The sequence below is a fragment of the Marmota flaviventris genome, chromosome 3, assembly GCF_047511675.1.
Source record: "Marmota flaviventris isolate mMarFla1 chromosome 3, mMarFla1.hap1, whole genome shotgun sequence".
Classification (NCBI taxonomy): Eukaryota; Metazoa; Chordata; class Mammalia; order Rodentia; family Sciuridae; genus Marmota; species Marmota flaviventris.
This window is the reverse complement of record NC_092500.1, coordinates 111,422,841-111,437,421: the sequence shown is the minus strand read 5'-3', so window position 1 is coordinate 111,437,421 and position 14,581 is coordinate 111,422,841. Positions and strand designations below refer to the sequence as shown.

The following is a 14,581-nucleotide window of genomic DNA, read 5'->3' as shown; positions in this document are numbered from 1 at the left end:
TTTTAGGATGGAAAGATACACTAATTCCTCCAGTACCCTTTTTAGTTGGCGAAGGGTTAGTACTTCTGCAAATTTTGATTTGTTGTATTTATTTTAGTAACTTATTAGGCTCTTTGCACTTCTTTAACTTGAAACATTATTTCGTTAGTCTGAGTGTTTAAAAAATACCAGCTAACCCATACTTGTAACTTTAGTATAGAATCATGTTCTTATTATCAGTTACTTGAATCAGAATAAAACAGAATCATTAAAATTTTTTTTTTAATTTGGAAAAATTCCCAGAATTAACTTTCAGAGTATTATGGAGGGTGTGTCTTCAAATAGATACAGCCTGAACTGCAATACTAATCTGGACTAGAAATAGTCTTTAAGAATACAAATATGAACTCTACTTTAAAATTCTTTGTTAAATGTATTGGGATTTATTTCAAAAGCATCTTCTACCCTTCTCCATTACACTGATATAATGGAAACCTGTTACAACAACAGTTCCAACACAAACATATGCATGCAAGAGATCACCCTACAGATTCTAACTACGTAGTTATTGGAACACATCCCACCTGTCAAGTGGCATAAATGTACATCTTCTATATACAAAAGGTAAAGTGCATTATTAAATTAGTGAACTGACAGATTGTCTGCCTGGACCATATAGCTTTCAAATAGACAAATGTGAAATTCTCTTATTAGAACCAACTTTTTCAAGAGGTTCCAACTAGCTTTTCCACCCTGTCATTTTTTTTTTTTTTTTTTTTTTGGCCATGCTCTTTAGTGCAAATATGCTTGTGTTTGACTCAAGTTTAAGGGACATGGCAGTTTGGGGCTTTAATAAGGAAAATTATAAAATGTGGCAGAACTTTAATACCTTTATAATACATTGCATCTTTTGCATATAAGCAACAAATTAGTGCTGCTTTCAATTGCTAGGAGCACACTGCCAACAATTATGAGGACCCGTTTCCAAATTTCATACTATTAGCTTATATTATTACAGTTTGAGTCCGTACCACATTATGCTTGGATTATTATGTGCAAACATCATCAGTGTTTTAGCATTATGCAGTGAACAAGTAATTTTGGTTACTAACTTCAATGCTCATTTTTTACTTCAACGTCCAGTTGCCTTAAGAGTTTAATGTCTTCAAGGCAAAGATCCTATTGTTTTGAGGAATACCATGTACACTTGCAGCTCCATTTATGTTACAAATGACAATAAAATATATATTGCACAGATAAGACTAGTAGCTTATTTAATAAGATACATGGCATTACATGTCCTAATACCAGAGTTTTGAACTGGATCATGCTTAATTATGGCTAATGAATTCTTGGGAAATTTTAGTATCAAAAATCATAGCATTATTTTCATTTCTCAATGAATATGTTAACTATGAAAAAGTGAAACAAAAGGACTGGTAGAAGCCTTAATGATTCTAAGAGTATATTCAATTGCCAGTATATATCCATCTATCCAATTTGCAGCTTTGAGATGGTAAAAACTTTGAAGTATACATACAAGGCAGAAAATTTGGCTGCTTAACTAATTCCTTACTTAAATAATTAATGCAAAATTAAACTAATAATTTTATATACAATGAATTAAAATATTTAAGTCTGACATAGTATTGTGTATATATACATATATATGTATATGTACACACACATACTCAAATCTTATCAGACCAAAAAAGAAATCATTTAATCCTAATGGATATAAATATTTTTAAAATGAAGGTTTTAAGAGAGAGCATACACTCATAGCAATAGTGATAGGAATAATCAAATTTTGTAATATTCACAGCTCCAGTTTGCCAAAATCTGACAGGTTGATTATTAATAGGCACTATGATGGGCAGCAATAACAATCAGTAGTACAGTAATTCAAGTGCACATCACTCCTTCATAAACGAAAAACTATTTTTTTTAGCAAGCCTACAAAGTTATGTTATTTTACAGTTTAAAAATCCTTGCTACTTTTATTGTCTCAACACCCACCATGTGCTATTAACTTTAGTTATTAACATCATCTTCTAACCTTCAGTTGTTCCATAGTGATCCAGATGATCCACAATTATAATAAACTGAGATTCCTCATACTACTTGAGGAAATGTGAAATATAATCTGCAAACCAATACCAGTATATATGTCTGAGTTACTGATCGCTTGTTCTTATGTGACATAAACCAATAAAATTAATTTTCTCAATTCATACCTTAAAGTTTTCTTAGAAACTTAAATGCATTTGGAGACAAAGTCTGAAGGAAAAAACTTAAATAATTTTGAGTTATAGCTTATCAAAGAGCTACATTCTGACCTCAATCCATGCAGCCAGCTCTCATCAATGAGAGCTATATTTGGGGGTTGAAATCAGTGTTCTGGCTCTTAGAACATGATTATATGAACTTACTATGTGGGAGGTGAATAAAGCCAAGATAAAAGACAATTTCATTCAGAATAAAATGCAGCTTAACAGATGAAATTTCAGTTAATACAGGTTGGGTTGGTACACGTATACACTATATCCACTTGTTTAAAAATTGCTTAGGTGTTGAAAAATTGATGTGGCACTTTCTGGAAAGTAATTTTTAATACAGATAAAGGGATGAGTCTTGTGTAAAGTAAACCTCTTTTAAGTACCTTAAAGAGCACCTTGGAAAATGCCTGAATTTTCCTTTCAAATATGTTTACAACGAATCTAATTTTCAAATAATATTTTCCCAGGAAAAAAAAATTGTATTCTAAAGTCTTTTTAGGAAGAATATTTTTACTTCCCCTTTTGGAATTAAAACACCTGTAAAAGTCTGGTTTATACTGGAAGCTTGACGTGGTTTTAAGGGTGGCAACTGCAAAAGCACTACTAAAGTATATTATTACAGATATAGTTTTATATTAGGTAACTGGTGACCTGAAGTAGTTAAACAAAACTCATAAAATATAATACCTTGAATTCATGACATATTTTAGGGATAAACCTATCACAATCTTCAAACTAGCACGAAATGCTAAAACACCAAAATTTCCATAGCAAAGCCACTGGATGAAGCCTCCCACTCAATTGTAATGTAAATGAAATTCCTGAACTGTTGGAAAATCAATACAACTATATGGTGCAACAAACAGAAGTGAAGATAAGATTTTAACTAGCTTAGGATACCCAATTAAAATGCTCCCATGGCTTTGATATGGCAACTGTAAACTGTAGGGTTACCACAAAATTTGAAAATTATAGAATACTCTAGTTAATTCTTAAGGAATATTAAAGGTTTAATTATCTAATAAGATTTGATCCTTTAATGGTACTGTTCAATATTATTATCCAATGGACAATATATTTCTATTTTTTCTTTTATAAATAAATATAATGATGATACTTGATATAAAGTTTCTGTTTCTGTGGTAACTGTCCTACAGGTAAGCTTAGCAGTTTTTAATAATATAGGAATGGAATACTGTTTTGGAAATTTGTTAAATAGAAATTCACACTTCCATAATAAGTATATGTATCTTTTTTTCAGGATTATGTCATAGTGCAATATAAATCTTAGTTATGATATTTAGAAGGTCAGAATGTCACATTTTGTGCTGATTTGCATACTTCAATAGTCTGGAGCAGTTGAAGCAGCTAAACTATTTAGCTCTGGGAAGGTTAGAATTCCCATAAGAATTATAGTGATCTATGTATAACATAACATGAAAATCAGACTTCTTGAAGTATAAACTACTAGAGGTATTACTAATAACAAAGGGCCAAAAAAGAGGAAAAACTTCTTCAAATGATTATGGATCAGTACTTTTAGCCAATTTATGATTTTAAATTTTGCCTGATGGAGTTCAATTTCACTCTAGTCGAGGCATTCTTGTTCTTCACCACTGGCCCTTCTGCCATCCATTCTCTTTTCTTTATGGCTGTTGCAAATTTTCCTCATCTCTTCTTCATACTTGATAAAATTCTCCCCAAACCTTGTCCAAGCTTTGAATGGAACAGTAATAGTATTACGGTAAGGTGGCCTCACCTCACTTACCTTCAGGAAAATTCCATATTTATTAGAGCCCACATCAAAGTAGAACCTTTTATTGTCCACTCTGAAAGAAGTCCCCTCTGGGAGTTCAAGTGGGTCATCATCTCCACCTCTTCGTTCTTCTATGTCCCCTTCGCCATAGTCTTCAATCAGCTGAACCAAGGCATCACGAAACTCAATCATTCCTTGTGCTGGGAGGACAATAGTCTGTTCTTGGCCCAAACTGTGGCCAAAATAACCTATCATGCCAGTTCCCCGCATCATGGTTTGTCTAATTCTTAGGAAGCGACCCCGCTGATTTTCCTTTAGGTCTAGGTAATATTTCCTATTGTCTCTCTCTATATAGTCTGTTTTGAGGACACTGTGAGTATGCTCTTCAGACCCAACGGAGACTGGCGGGGAGGGTGCTGAGTGCTTCTGCCTCCTCCTGGAACCTTGCTCTTTGCTGTGGCCATGCTCTTGCCTGTGGCCTTTCAGGCCCAGGTGGGCGTAATGCTCGATGAAGTCCCCTAAACAGTCCTTCAGCTCCGCTGCTACAGACAAGGATAGGGTCAGTTTACTCTTTCTGATATTGTCCTGCCGGCCTCTCCCTATCCAGACTTCGGCTATCTTTAGGAACCGGCCCCGGGAGCTTTGCTTCACGTCTAGGTAAAACCTCTTTTTTTGGATGTCCACTCGTTTGGAGGCCAGCTCCTGGATTTCGGTTGTGCCCCCAGCCTGATTAGGGGTGGCTGAAGCAGCGTAGTGGGGGTAGTGAGAGTGTTGGGCCTGGGGATACAGTCTACTCTTGCTTAGGCCAGAGCCCCCTATATTCTTGCCTCCACGGCCGCGGCCGCCGCCGCCTCCCCTCCGCCTGGCTCTTTCCATCTTCAGCTGCAAGTGACAAACAGACACACGGGGTGGGGTGGGGGAGGGGTGTTGAGAACAATCGCAGACGCCCCTCAGCCTGCAGTGCTCCCGCCCGGGACCCCCACATCCGCTAGAAGCCCATGGCTCTGGCCTGTACCCGACCGTCGTCGTCGTCGGCGGCGACGGCGGCTCCCGGCTCTGCACAGGGTACACAGCATCCCTCCGCCACCCTCGGGCCTCCTATTCCCGCACGCAGCCGGGCCGCCCACCTCAGGCTCCGCAGCCCTGGGGTCCCCAGTCAGCAGGCACTCACATCATCTCTGCCATCATCGCCGCCGCCGATGCCCTTCACGACCGCCGCCGCCGCCGCCAGCTCTCGGCCCCTCTGCTGCAGCCGCCGCAGCCGCCGCCCCCCGCCTCCTCCCCCGCCGCTGCCCGCACTGCCCCCCGCCGGAGCAGCGGGGCAGGGGCATTGCCTGCGGCGCCCACCGCCGCCGCCGCCCCTTCTGCGGCCGCTGCCTCTATTCGGGCACCGGCCCGACACCAGTGGGGAGGGGAGGGAGGGGGCGGGGAGGCTGACGGCGGGGGGCGGGGGGTGGACCCCGCCTCCCCGGTACAGCCAGCTGAAGGGACGAAGGGGTCTGGAGCCGTCCCTCGGGACTCGCCCTGACAGAAGCCCAGCGCGTGGGGATGGAGCGTGCGTGTGAGGTGACTAGACAGGTGTGAAGATGGGAATAAGGATAGGGTGGTAGGAGTGCTCAGACTTCCACGGATTCCGCCGGGATGTAGGACTCTGGCGGCTCACCGGCACCTGCACGGCGACTACATTTCCCGACGTGCTCAGCGGCACCCAACATTTGCGCATGCGTGCCACGGCGCGCCAGCCCCAGCGGAAAGGACTGTGGTGGGAGGGCTACAACGCCGCGCGAGCTCTGTCATTCGGGGGCGGGGCCAGGGAAAAGACGGTGTCCCAGAGCTGATGTGTACGGTGCGCGCCAGTGAAACTCCCTTGTGTACTCTGCAGGGCCGGAGTAAATTTGGTTGATTTGGTGCCTAGCCTGGATGCCCGGGTTACAGGCCTTGGTGTTGTGGCGTTCCACAAAACTTCCAGCTGGAGAATTCCCGTTGAACTGGCTCTTCTCAGGGTAACGTACCCTCGCCACTCCTGCTTCCCTTAGCTTCCCACCCCGGGGGATGCCATTTTAAGCTTTTCCGACACTTGGAGGTGTTCAGACCTATGGTGCAGGTCCCTGCGCTGTTTAGGAGATTCGTAGAAATGGACTGTCTCTTTTTCCTGTTCCCTCCGGGAAGAGGACCACAGACCGCGGGTAGGCCTTCTCGGAGTTTTATCAGTCTGTAGCTGTGCTTCCACGCCCCTTCCGCCCCTTGCGTGTGTGACTGGTTGTCTATTGGTTGGAACTATCTTTCATTTCTGATCTTTTGCTATTCCTATAATCGAGACACTCCATGTTTACCGAACAAAAGTCTAGGGAAAAAACCTGGTATCTGTGGTTTAGCAAGTTGTGTTGGGTTTCTTCAGTCTATATTCAGTTTTCTTCTGGTTGGGTCTGACTTGTTCTCTGGATAGATTTGATATGTAAAGATATTACTTCCTGTTAGAGATGGCAATAAAATTTTTAGGGTGTTAGTTTAGACTTCATATGGTTTACTGACCATATAAAGGATGTTGGAGTTCCAGATGGGTAGGGCAGTTCAGATTTCCCTGACATAGTTGTCTCCATTTATTTAACTTTCCGTGCTGGGGATTGAACCCAGGGTCTCCCACTGAACTATATCCCCAGCCCTGTTGGTTTTTGCGATGATTGGGAATCGAACCTAGGACACTGCCCATGCTAGGCAAGTCCTCTACCACTGAGCTGTATCACCAGCCGTCCCTGTGTTAATGCAACAAATACTTAACAGAGATACCAACAATGTATAAAGCAGAAAAATCTCTTTGCTATTAGTGCTTACGTTTTAGTGCAAAGAGATATGCAAAAAGTAAAATGTGTAGTATGCTGGAAGGTGAAAATCCTATGGAGAATAATATAAGAAAGGAATGACGAGTATGGGTGGGATCTGTAATTTTACAATAATTGGTCTGGGAAAAACCTCACTGAGAAGCTAATTGAGTAAAGAGCTGAAAGAATTGAGAGATTGATTACCTTGTGACTATCTTATTTCCTGTGGAAATTTGACCCAGTGGACAAGTGGGGGATAGGACATAGATATAAATGGTTGTGATATTGATAGTTATGGTGATGATGGAAGTCCATAAATATCCAACTCAAATACCTTTAATTGATTTCTGTTTAACTCTGGAAAGTTAGATATTGAATTATATGTGGTTATATTACAACTCATAATTAACCCATAGGCCCTTTATGGATTTGTTTTTATCAAAGTATTGTTGTCGGAGTAGTAAGTAACTTAAACCATCTTTTTCTTTCTGTCTTCCTTTTTTTTCTTAACAGAATCTCACTATGTTGCCTAGGCTGGTCATGAACTCTTGTGCTCAAGTGATCCTCCTATTTTAGGCATGTGCTACTAATGCCTTGTTTTTTAATATCTTTGCTTGTCAGTTCAAAATCCTTCACTAAGGGTTTATTCTAATCCAGCTAGTGTAAAGTTTTTTTCCTGATTTTCTGTGCAGTCTGCTTCTTGGGCTGGTTTTTCCTTTTGGGGTTAATGGACTATTGTGAATAATGCATTCATGAGAAGTCAGGCAGAGAAGCAGGAGTACTCTATGACCTTGTAGTTTCATATCTAGGAACCTTTAGAAATAATAATAATAATAATAATGTCTAGAAACCCCCACATATGTACATGGTGTTCATTGAGGATTATTTATGGTAATTTTTTCAAGTATCCTGTCATCAGTAAGGAATAGTTAAATAAGTCATCATAGCTAAAGATAATGGAATTTTTAAAATTAAATTATTTATTTATTCTAATTTGTTATTCATGATGGCAGAATGCAATTCATATTACACATATAGAGCACAAGTTTTCAAGTCACTGATTGTACACAAAGTATTTTCACACCATTCGTGTCTTCATATATGTACTTAGGTTGATGATGTCTAACTCATTCTACAATCATTCCTTCCCCTTTACCCCCTCCTTTCCCCTCCTTCCCCTTTGCACTATCTAAAGTTCCATTCCTCCCATGCTCCCCCCCCCCCCATCACCATTATGAGTCAGCATCCTCATATCAAAGAAAACATTAGGCCTTTGGTTTTGTGGGATTGGCTTGCTTCACTTAGCATTATATTCTCCAACTTCATCCAGTTACCTGCAAATGCCATGATTTTATTCTCTTTTATGCTGAGTAATGTTCCATTGTGTATATATGCCACATTTTTTAATCCATTCATCCACTGAAGGGCATCTAGGTTGGTTCCATAATTTAGCTATTGATATGGCTGTGTCCCTATACTATGCTGTTTTTAAGTCCTTTGGGTATACACCGAGGAGTGGGATAGCTGGGTCAAATGGTGGTTCCGTTCCAAGTTTTCTAAGGAATCTCCATACTGCTTTACATATTGGCTGCACCAATTTGCAGTCCCAACAGCAATGTATGATTGTGCCTTTTCCCCCATATCCTCGCCAACACTTATTATTGTTTGTATTCTTTTTTTTAATATTTATTTTTTAGGTGTAGATGGACACAACACAATGCCTTTATTTTTATGTGGTGCTAAGGATCGAACCCAGGTCCCGCCCGTGCTAGGTGAGTGCTCTACTGCTGAGCCACAATCCCAGCCCTATTGTTTGTATTCTTGATAGCTCCCCTTCTGACTGGAGTGAGATGAAATCTTAGAGAACTCTGTTTATCATAGCTAAAGATAATGGAATTTTATATTGTCTTAAGAGATCAGATTAAGAGGAGGTGTTAGGGCCAGGATGTATGTAGCTCAGTGATAGAAGCCCTGGGTTTTATCCCCAACATGGTTAAAAAAAATTGGTATTAGGTTTTAGGTTTTAGTTATCTTATCCTGTTAACAAACATGCTTTCATTGGAAAAACCAAAGTCAAGCTGACTTTAGCAATAAGAGGTTATTTGTTGGACTGAGGGTGTAGTAGCTCAGTGACAGAGTGTTTGCCTACACATGTGAGGCGTTGGGTTCAATCCTTAGCACCACATAAAAAATAAACAAATAAAATAAAGGCATATTGTCCATCTACAACTACTAAAAAACAAATTTAAAAAAGAGGTTATTTGTTGATGTCTTTAATAGATACATCCTGAGGTAGAGTGGCTTTCTGACAATTTTCTGGCCCTGTGCATTGACTTCTATGAAACCACCTTCAGGGTGATTTCTTGTATAGCTATAATAAGATGGCTAGCTTCATCAAACACTATAAAAGAAGGTAACTAGCCTCTTTTTCCTCCATGCATTCCTGTTTTTATTAAAACCATAAGACATGTATATTCTCAGGATTCTAAGTTGAAAAAGTGTGTTTACACTGCTTATTATTTATAGAGGCCTTTCATATTACTCCTCAGATTGCAAGAAAGATGTGGATGGAGGAGAGAGGGTGGAAAGGGAGAGGGGAAAGAGAGGGTGGGGAGGGAAAGGGAAATAGTATGGGGACAGAGAATGGGAATGAGAGAATGAATTTTGTGCATGTTGAGAGAAGCAAATGAACTTTAGAATATTGTACCCCACTCTTAACATATCTGACCTCAGTGCTATTCTGTTCCCTGTAGGGGCCCTTATTAACTGATATGTATCCTCCTGGATTGTTTTTACATTTACATATACAGTCAGCCCTCTGAATCCATGGGTTATCATCATCATCAGTAGATTCAGCCTATCTTGGATCAAAAATATTCAGAAAAAAATTGTGTCTGTACTGAGCCATTTTTTTCCTGTCATTATTTCCTTAACAATATAGTATAACAACTACGTGGCATTTACATCGTATTAGGTATTATAAGTCATCTAGAGATATAATATATATAGGCTATATTGCAAATACACCACCATTTTATATGGGATTTGAGTATCTACTCATTTTGGTATGTGGGGGGTGGTCCTGGAACTAATCGCCCATAAGTACTGAGGGGCAACTATACACAGAATTTCATCTTATATTAAAATTTAAATGGTAACTATTGCTGACAGTTTTTCCCTTTTCACTTAGCACATATCATAGAGAACTTGTTAATACATAGTTCTGTTTTCTTTTACTGTCTGCTTAGTTTGCTATATGTGGATGTGTCATTGTTTAGCTATTAATTTACTAATTGCTTTCAGTATTTTTGCTATTATAAATAGTAATGAGCAACCTTTACTTTTTTGTGTATATATGCCAGTATTTCCTAGCGTAGATGTAGTTGCTAATTTGAAGGTTATGCAGATTTAACTTTTGGTGTCTTCTACAAAACATCTCTCAAAATGGTAGGACTAGTTTTTTGCTCTCTTGCAAATACTGTATATGATCAGTTTTTTAAATTTTTGCCAATAATGGGATAGCCAGTTGTGTTGACCCCATTTATTGAACAGTTTGAACAGTGATTAGAATGCTTCCTTTATCCTATGTCAAGATTCCATATTTACCAGATCTATTTCTGGAGATGGTATGGTATGTTGTATTTATTTATTTAGTACGTATTTTTAAGGTATACAATATTAAGTTTTGAAATACGTGGAATGAAATGATTACTAATGGTTAAGCAAACTAATATCCATCAGCTTCTGCAGTTACCTTTTATTTTCTTTATTTGGTAAGAGCATCTAAAATCTACTCACTTCATAAAACTTCAGTGTACTATGTAATGTACATGAAAACTGTAGTTTTCATGTTATATCTTAGATCTTTAGACTTATTTATTTTTTGTAACTAAGTTTGTACCCTTTGACCTTCCTTCTTCTCTTTTCCTTCCTCTCCTTACTCTAGTAGTCAGGGTCTAATGTTTGTTTCTAAGTATTTGAACTTTCTAAAGATTCTATATTTAAGTGAGATCATGCCATGTTTTTCCTTTTGATTCTGACTTATTTCTTACTTATGTTAAATAGTATTCTCCAGGTATATACATATTGTTACAAATGGCAGTATTTCTATCTTATTGAAGTCTGAATAATATTCTATTTTGTGTGTGTGTGTGTGTGTGTGTGTGTGTATCACAATTTCTTTATCCATTCATTCCTTGATGGACACTTAGATTACTTCCATACCTTAGCTATTGTGAATAATGCTGCAGAATGTGGAAGCTGAGATATCTCTATGAAGTGTTGATTTTTTTGGGGGGGAGTAGGCACTAGGATTGAACCCAGTGGTGCTTAACCACTGAACCACATCCCCAGCCCTTTTTATATTTTATTTAGAGAAAGGGTCTCACTGAATTGCTTAGTTCCTCACTAAGATGCTGAGGCTGGTTTTGACTTTGCGATTCTCCTGCCTTAGCCTCCTGTGCTGCTGGGTCATCGTGGTTTTGATTTGCATTTCCCTGATGATTACTGATGCTGAGCACCTTTTCATATACTGTTTGGTCATTTTTGTATCTGATTTGGAAAAATCTATATTCCAAGTTCTTTGCCCATTTTTAAATTGTTATTTGCTTGTGAGTTTATGAGTTTCTAATATATTTTGGATACTAATTATTTATTATATATATGATTTGAAAAATTTTTTTCATTCTCTAGGCTTTCTTTTTATTTTGTTGATTGTTGCCTTGCTATTCAGAAGCCTTTTAACTTGATATAGTCTTACTTGTTTATCTTTACTTTTATTGCCTGAACTTTTGATGTGATATTCAAAACATTGTGGCCAAGACCAGTTATCAAGGAACTTTTCTTTTTTTTTCTTTTAGTTTTAGGTCTTTAATCCATTTTGTGTTGATTTTTATGTATGGTATAATATAAGCATTCAGTTTATTATTTGTGTTTGTGTGGTGGTAGGGGTTGAACCCAGGGTCTTAAACGTGCAAGGCAGGTGCCCTACCTCCTATGTCCCCAGCCCTAGGTTTATTCTTTTGGATGTGGATATCTACTTTCTTTTTTTTTTTTTAATATTTATTTATTTATTTTTTGTAGCTGTACACAATAACTTTTATTTATTTTTATGTGGTGCTGAGGATCAAACCCAGGGCCTTGCACATGCGAGGCGAGTGCTCTACCACTGAGCCATAACCCAGCCCCATGGATATCTACTTTCTAAGTACCATTTCTTTATTTATTTAACTTTTTTTTTTAAATTGTTGTACTAGGAATTGAACCCAGGGCTTCAAACATGCTAGAGAAGCTAGAGAAGTGCTCTACCACTGAGCTGCACTCCCCAGCCCATTATTCATTTTATTTTGAGACAAGGCCTTGCCTCAGGATTCTAAGTAACTGGAATTGCAGGTGTTTACCACTAGGCCTAGCTCCCAACATTTATTGAAGAGATTATTGAAGTGTCTTCTTGGAAACCTTTTCCAAAATTAATTTACTGTGTATGCTTTAGTTTATTTCTGACTTCTCTGTTGTGTTCCATTGGTCTTTGTGTCTGTTTTTATGCTAATGCCATACTGTTTTTATCACTATAGCTTAGTAATATAATTTGAAATCAGGAAGTTGAGATACCTCCAACTTCATTTTTCCTTCTCTTTTTAATTTTCTGGGAATGTAGCTCAGTGGTAGGGGGTTTGCCTACCATGTGTGAGGCTCTGGCTTCTATCCCCAGCTTGGGGTGGGAAGGAATGTTTTGATTCTTTCAAAGCTTTTGTTCCATACCAATTTTGGAATTGATTTTTTTTTTTAAATTCTCTGAGAAATGCCACTGGGATTTAAAAAAAAATACTTATTTTTTTAAAATGTAGTTGGACACAATACCTTTGTTTTATTGATTTATTTTTATGTGGTACTGAGGATCGAACCCAGGGCCTCACACGCGCTAGGTGAGTGCTTTACCACTGAGCCACAACCACAGCCCTGCCACTGGGATTTTGACAGGAATTGTGTTCACTTTGTATATCTCTTTAGGTTTTAACAATATTCATTCTCCTAATTCATGAACATGTGGTATCTTTTTTGGATCATCTTCAGTTTCTTTCATCATTATTTTATATTTTATAGTTTCATTTTGCAGGTTATTTGCTTACTTGATTAAATTTATTAAGTTCCTGAGTATGTTATGCTTTTTGATGTATCAAAAAACATCACAAATGATATGTTTTTCTCTTTTTGATAGAAGATTTTTGGTGTAAGGAAATACAACTGATTTTTTTGTGTATTGATTTTGTATTCTACTTAACTGAATTCATTTATTAGTTCATTCTTTTTTAAAAATATCTACTTTTTAGTTTTTTTTTTTAAGGTGGACACAATATCTTTATTTTATTTTTATGTGGTGCTGAGGATCGAACCCAGAGCCTCACGCATGCCAGGCAATTGCGCTACCACTTGAGCCACATCCCCAACCCTTAGTTCTTTTTTTAATGGAGTCTTTAGGATTTTCTACATAAAGAATTGACTCAATACGTTTTGTTCCATTGATTTATTTCTCTATTTTTACATCAGTTCTACTATTTTGATTACTGTAGTTGTGTAGCATTTCATATTTGATAGTGTTTTCCCTTATTTGTGTTATTTTTTAAAAAAAAATTACTTCTCTTGAGCTTTTTCTCTGTGAGCTTTTTTTTTTTTTTTTTTGTTTGTTTTTGTTTTTGTTTGTTTTGTGGTGCTGAGATGTAGTGAAGTATAGGTTTTTTGTCTCATTAAGAGTGAGACCCAAGGACAGAATTTAGTTTTTAAACAGGAAGAGCTCTCACAAAGGAGGGGTTCCAAATGAGTTGCCCTTCCCTGTGAACTTTAATATAAACTATGTGGTTCTGTGAAAAAATCCTGCTGACAATTTTTTTCTTGGTATTATTTTTTTTTGTACTTGGAATTGCACCCAGGGACACTTAATCACTGAACCATCCTCAGTCCTTTTTAATATTTTTATTTTGAGACATTGTCTCATGAAGTTGTTTAGAACCTCCTAAATTGCTGAAGCTGCCCTTGAATTTGTGATCCTCCTGCCTCAATCTCCTGAGTCACTGGGATTACAGGTAAGTGCCATCCCCTGGCCTTGGTATTACTTTTTGAGTGTATTGATTTAATTAGTATAGTTACAGTTCCTAATCTAGCCATCTAGGAAATCTTTGTCTTTTCTGGTCATTTACGTTTTTTGGTACTAGGGATTAAATGCAAGAGGCACTTTGCCACTGAGCTATATTCCTAGTCTTTAAGTTTTATTTTGAGACGGTCTCAGCAAATTGCTGAGAACCATGCTAAATTGCTGAGGCTGGTCTTGAACCTGTGGTGCTCCTCCCTCGAACTCCTGAGTCTCTGGGTTATAGGCACACAATATCATGTTCAGCCTCCAGTCCTTTTTTGATGTCAGTAGTTGTCTTTAAAATTTTCTAGTTGTCTTTAAAATGGCCCTTATATTTTTTGTTGTTTATTCTAGGTAGGTGGTCATTTTTTTGCTGTTATTGATTTTAGATATAAATTTTGGATATAATTTGTGTAATTTAGATTTGGATATATTTGAATTTGATTTTGTGTATATATAGAAACTGCTTAATTTGCATATGAATGAAATTTGGTCACCTGTTAAATGAATAGGTAGAATTACCTTAAAGAGGTACTGGGGAATTTTTAAAATTTTTATTTTAGGAGACTTTAGTTCTTTGATAAAAGTTAAGGTGATCTTCCCCTTTGGCAAAATGCTTAAT

General features: G+C 37.9%; 2 protein-coding genes across 14 annotated transcripts in view; one reads left to right on the top strand and one right to left on the bottom strand.

The window, feature by feature from the left end:
- Purg (purine rich element binding protein G) overlaps positions 1–5,253 on the bottom strand; it is a 37,576-nt gene extending 32,323 nt beyond the window's left edge. The window contains exons 1-2 of one of the 3 annotated variants that reach the window (XM_071610238.1): positions 5,186–5,253; positions 4,018–4,896 (exon numbers count right to left, since the gene is read on the bottom strand). In XM_071610238.1, the coding sequence (XP_071466339.1) occupies positions 4,018–4,890 (873 nt within the window). In that variant the 5' untranslated portion in view covers positions 4,891–4,896; positions 5,186–5,253. Of the gene's footprint in view, positions 1–1,720; positions 4,897–5,185 lie in introns of those variants that run through there. The other 2 variants (XM_027939315.3, XM_027939314.2) reach the window with 2 other exon arrangements.
- Positions 5,254–5,828: 575 nt separating this feature from the next.
- Wrn (WRN RecQ like helicase) overlaps positions 5,829–14,581 on the top strand; it is a 155,033-nt gene continuing 146,280 nt past the window's right edge. For 2 of the 11 annotated variants that reach the window (XM_071610229.1, XM_071610232.1), the window contains exons 1-2: positions 6,062–6,200; positions 8,531–8,605. In XM_071610229.1, the coding sequence (XP_071466330.1) occupies positions 6,110–6,200; positions 8,531–8,605 (166 nt within the window). In that variant the 5' untranslated portion in view covers positions 6,062–6,109. Of the gene's footprint in view, positions 6,018–6,061; positions 6,201–8,530; positions 8,606–13,528; positions 13,913–14,581 lie in introns of those variants that run through there. The other 9 variants (XM_071610224.1, XM_071610223.1, XM_071610227.1 and 6 more) reach the window with 7 other exon arrangements.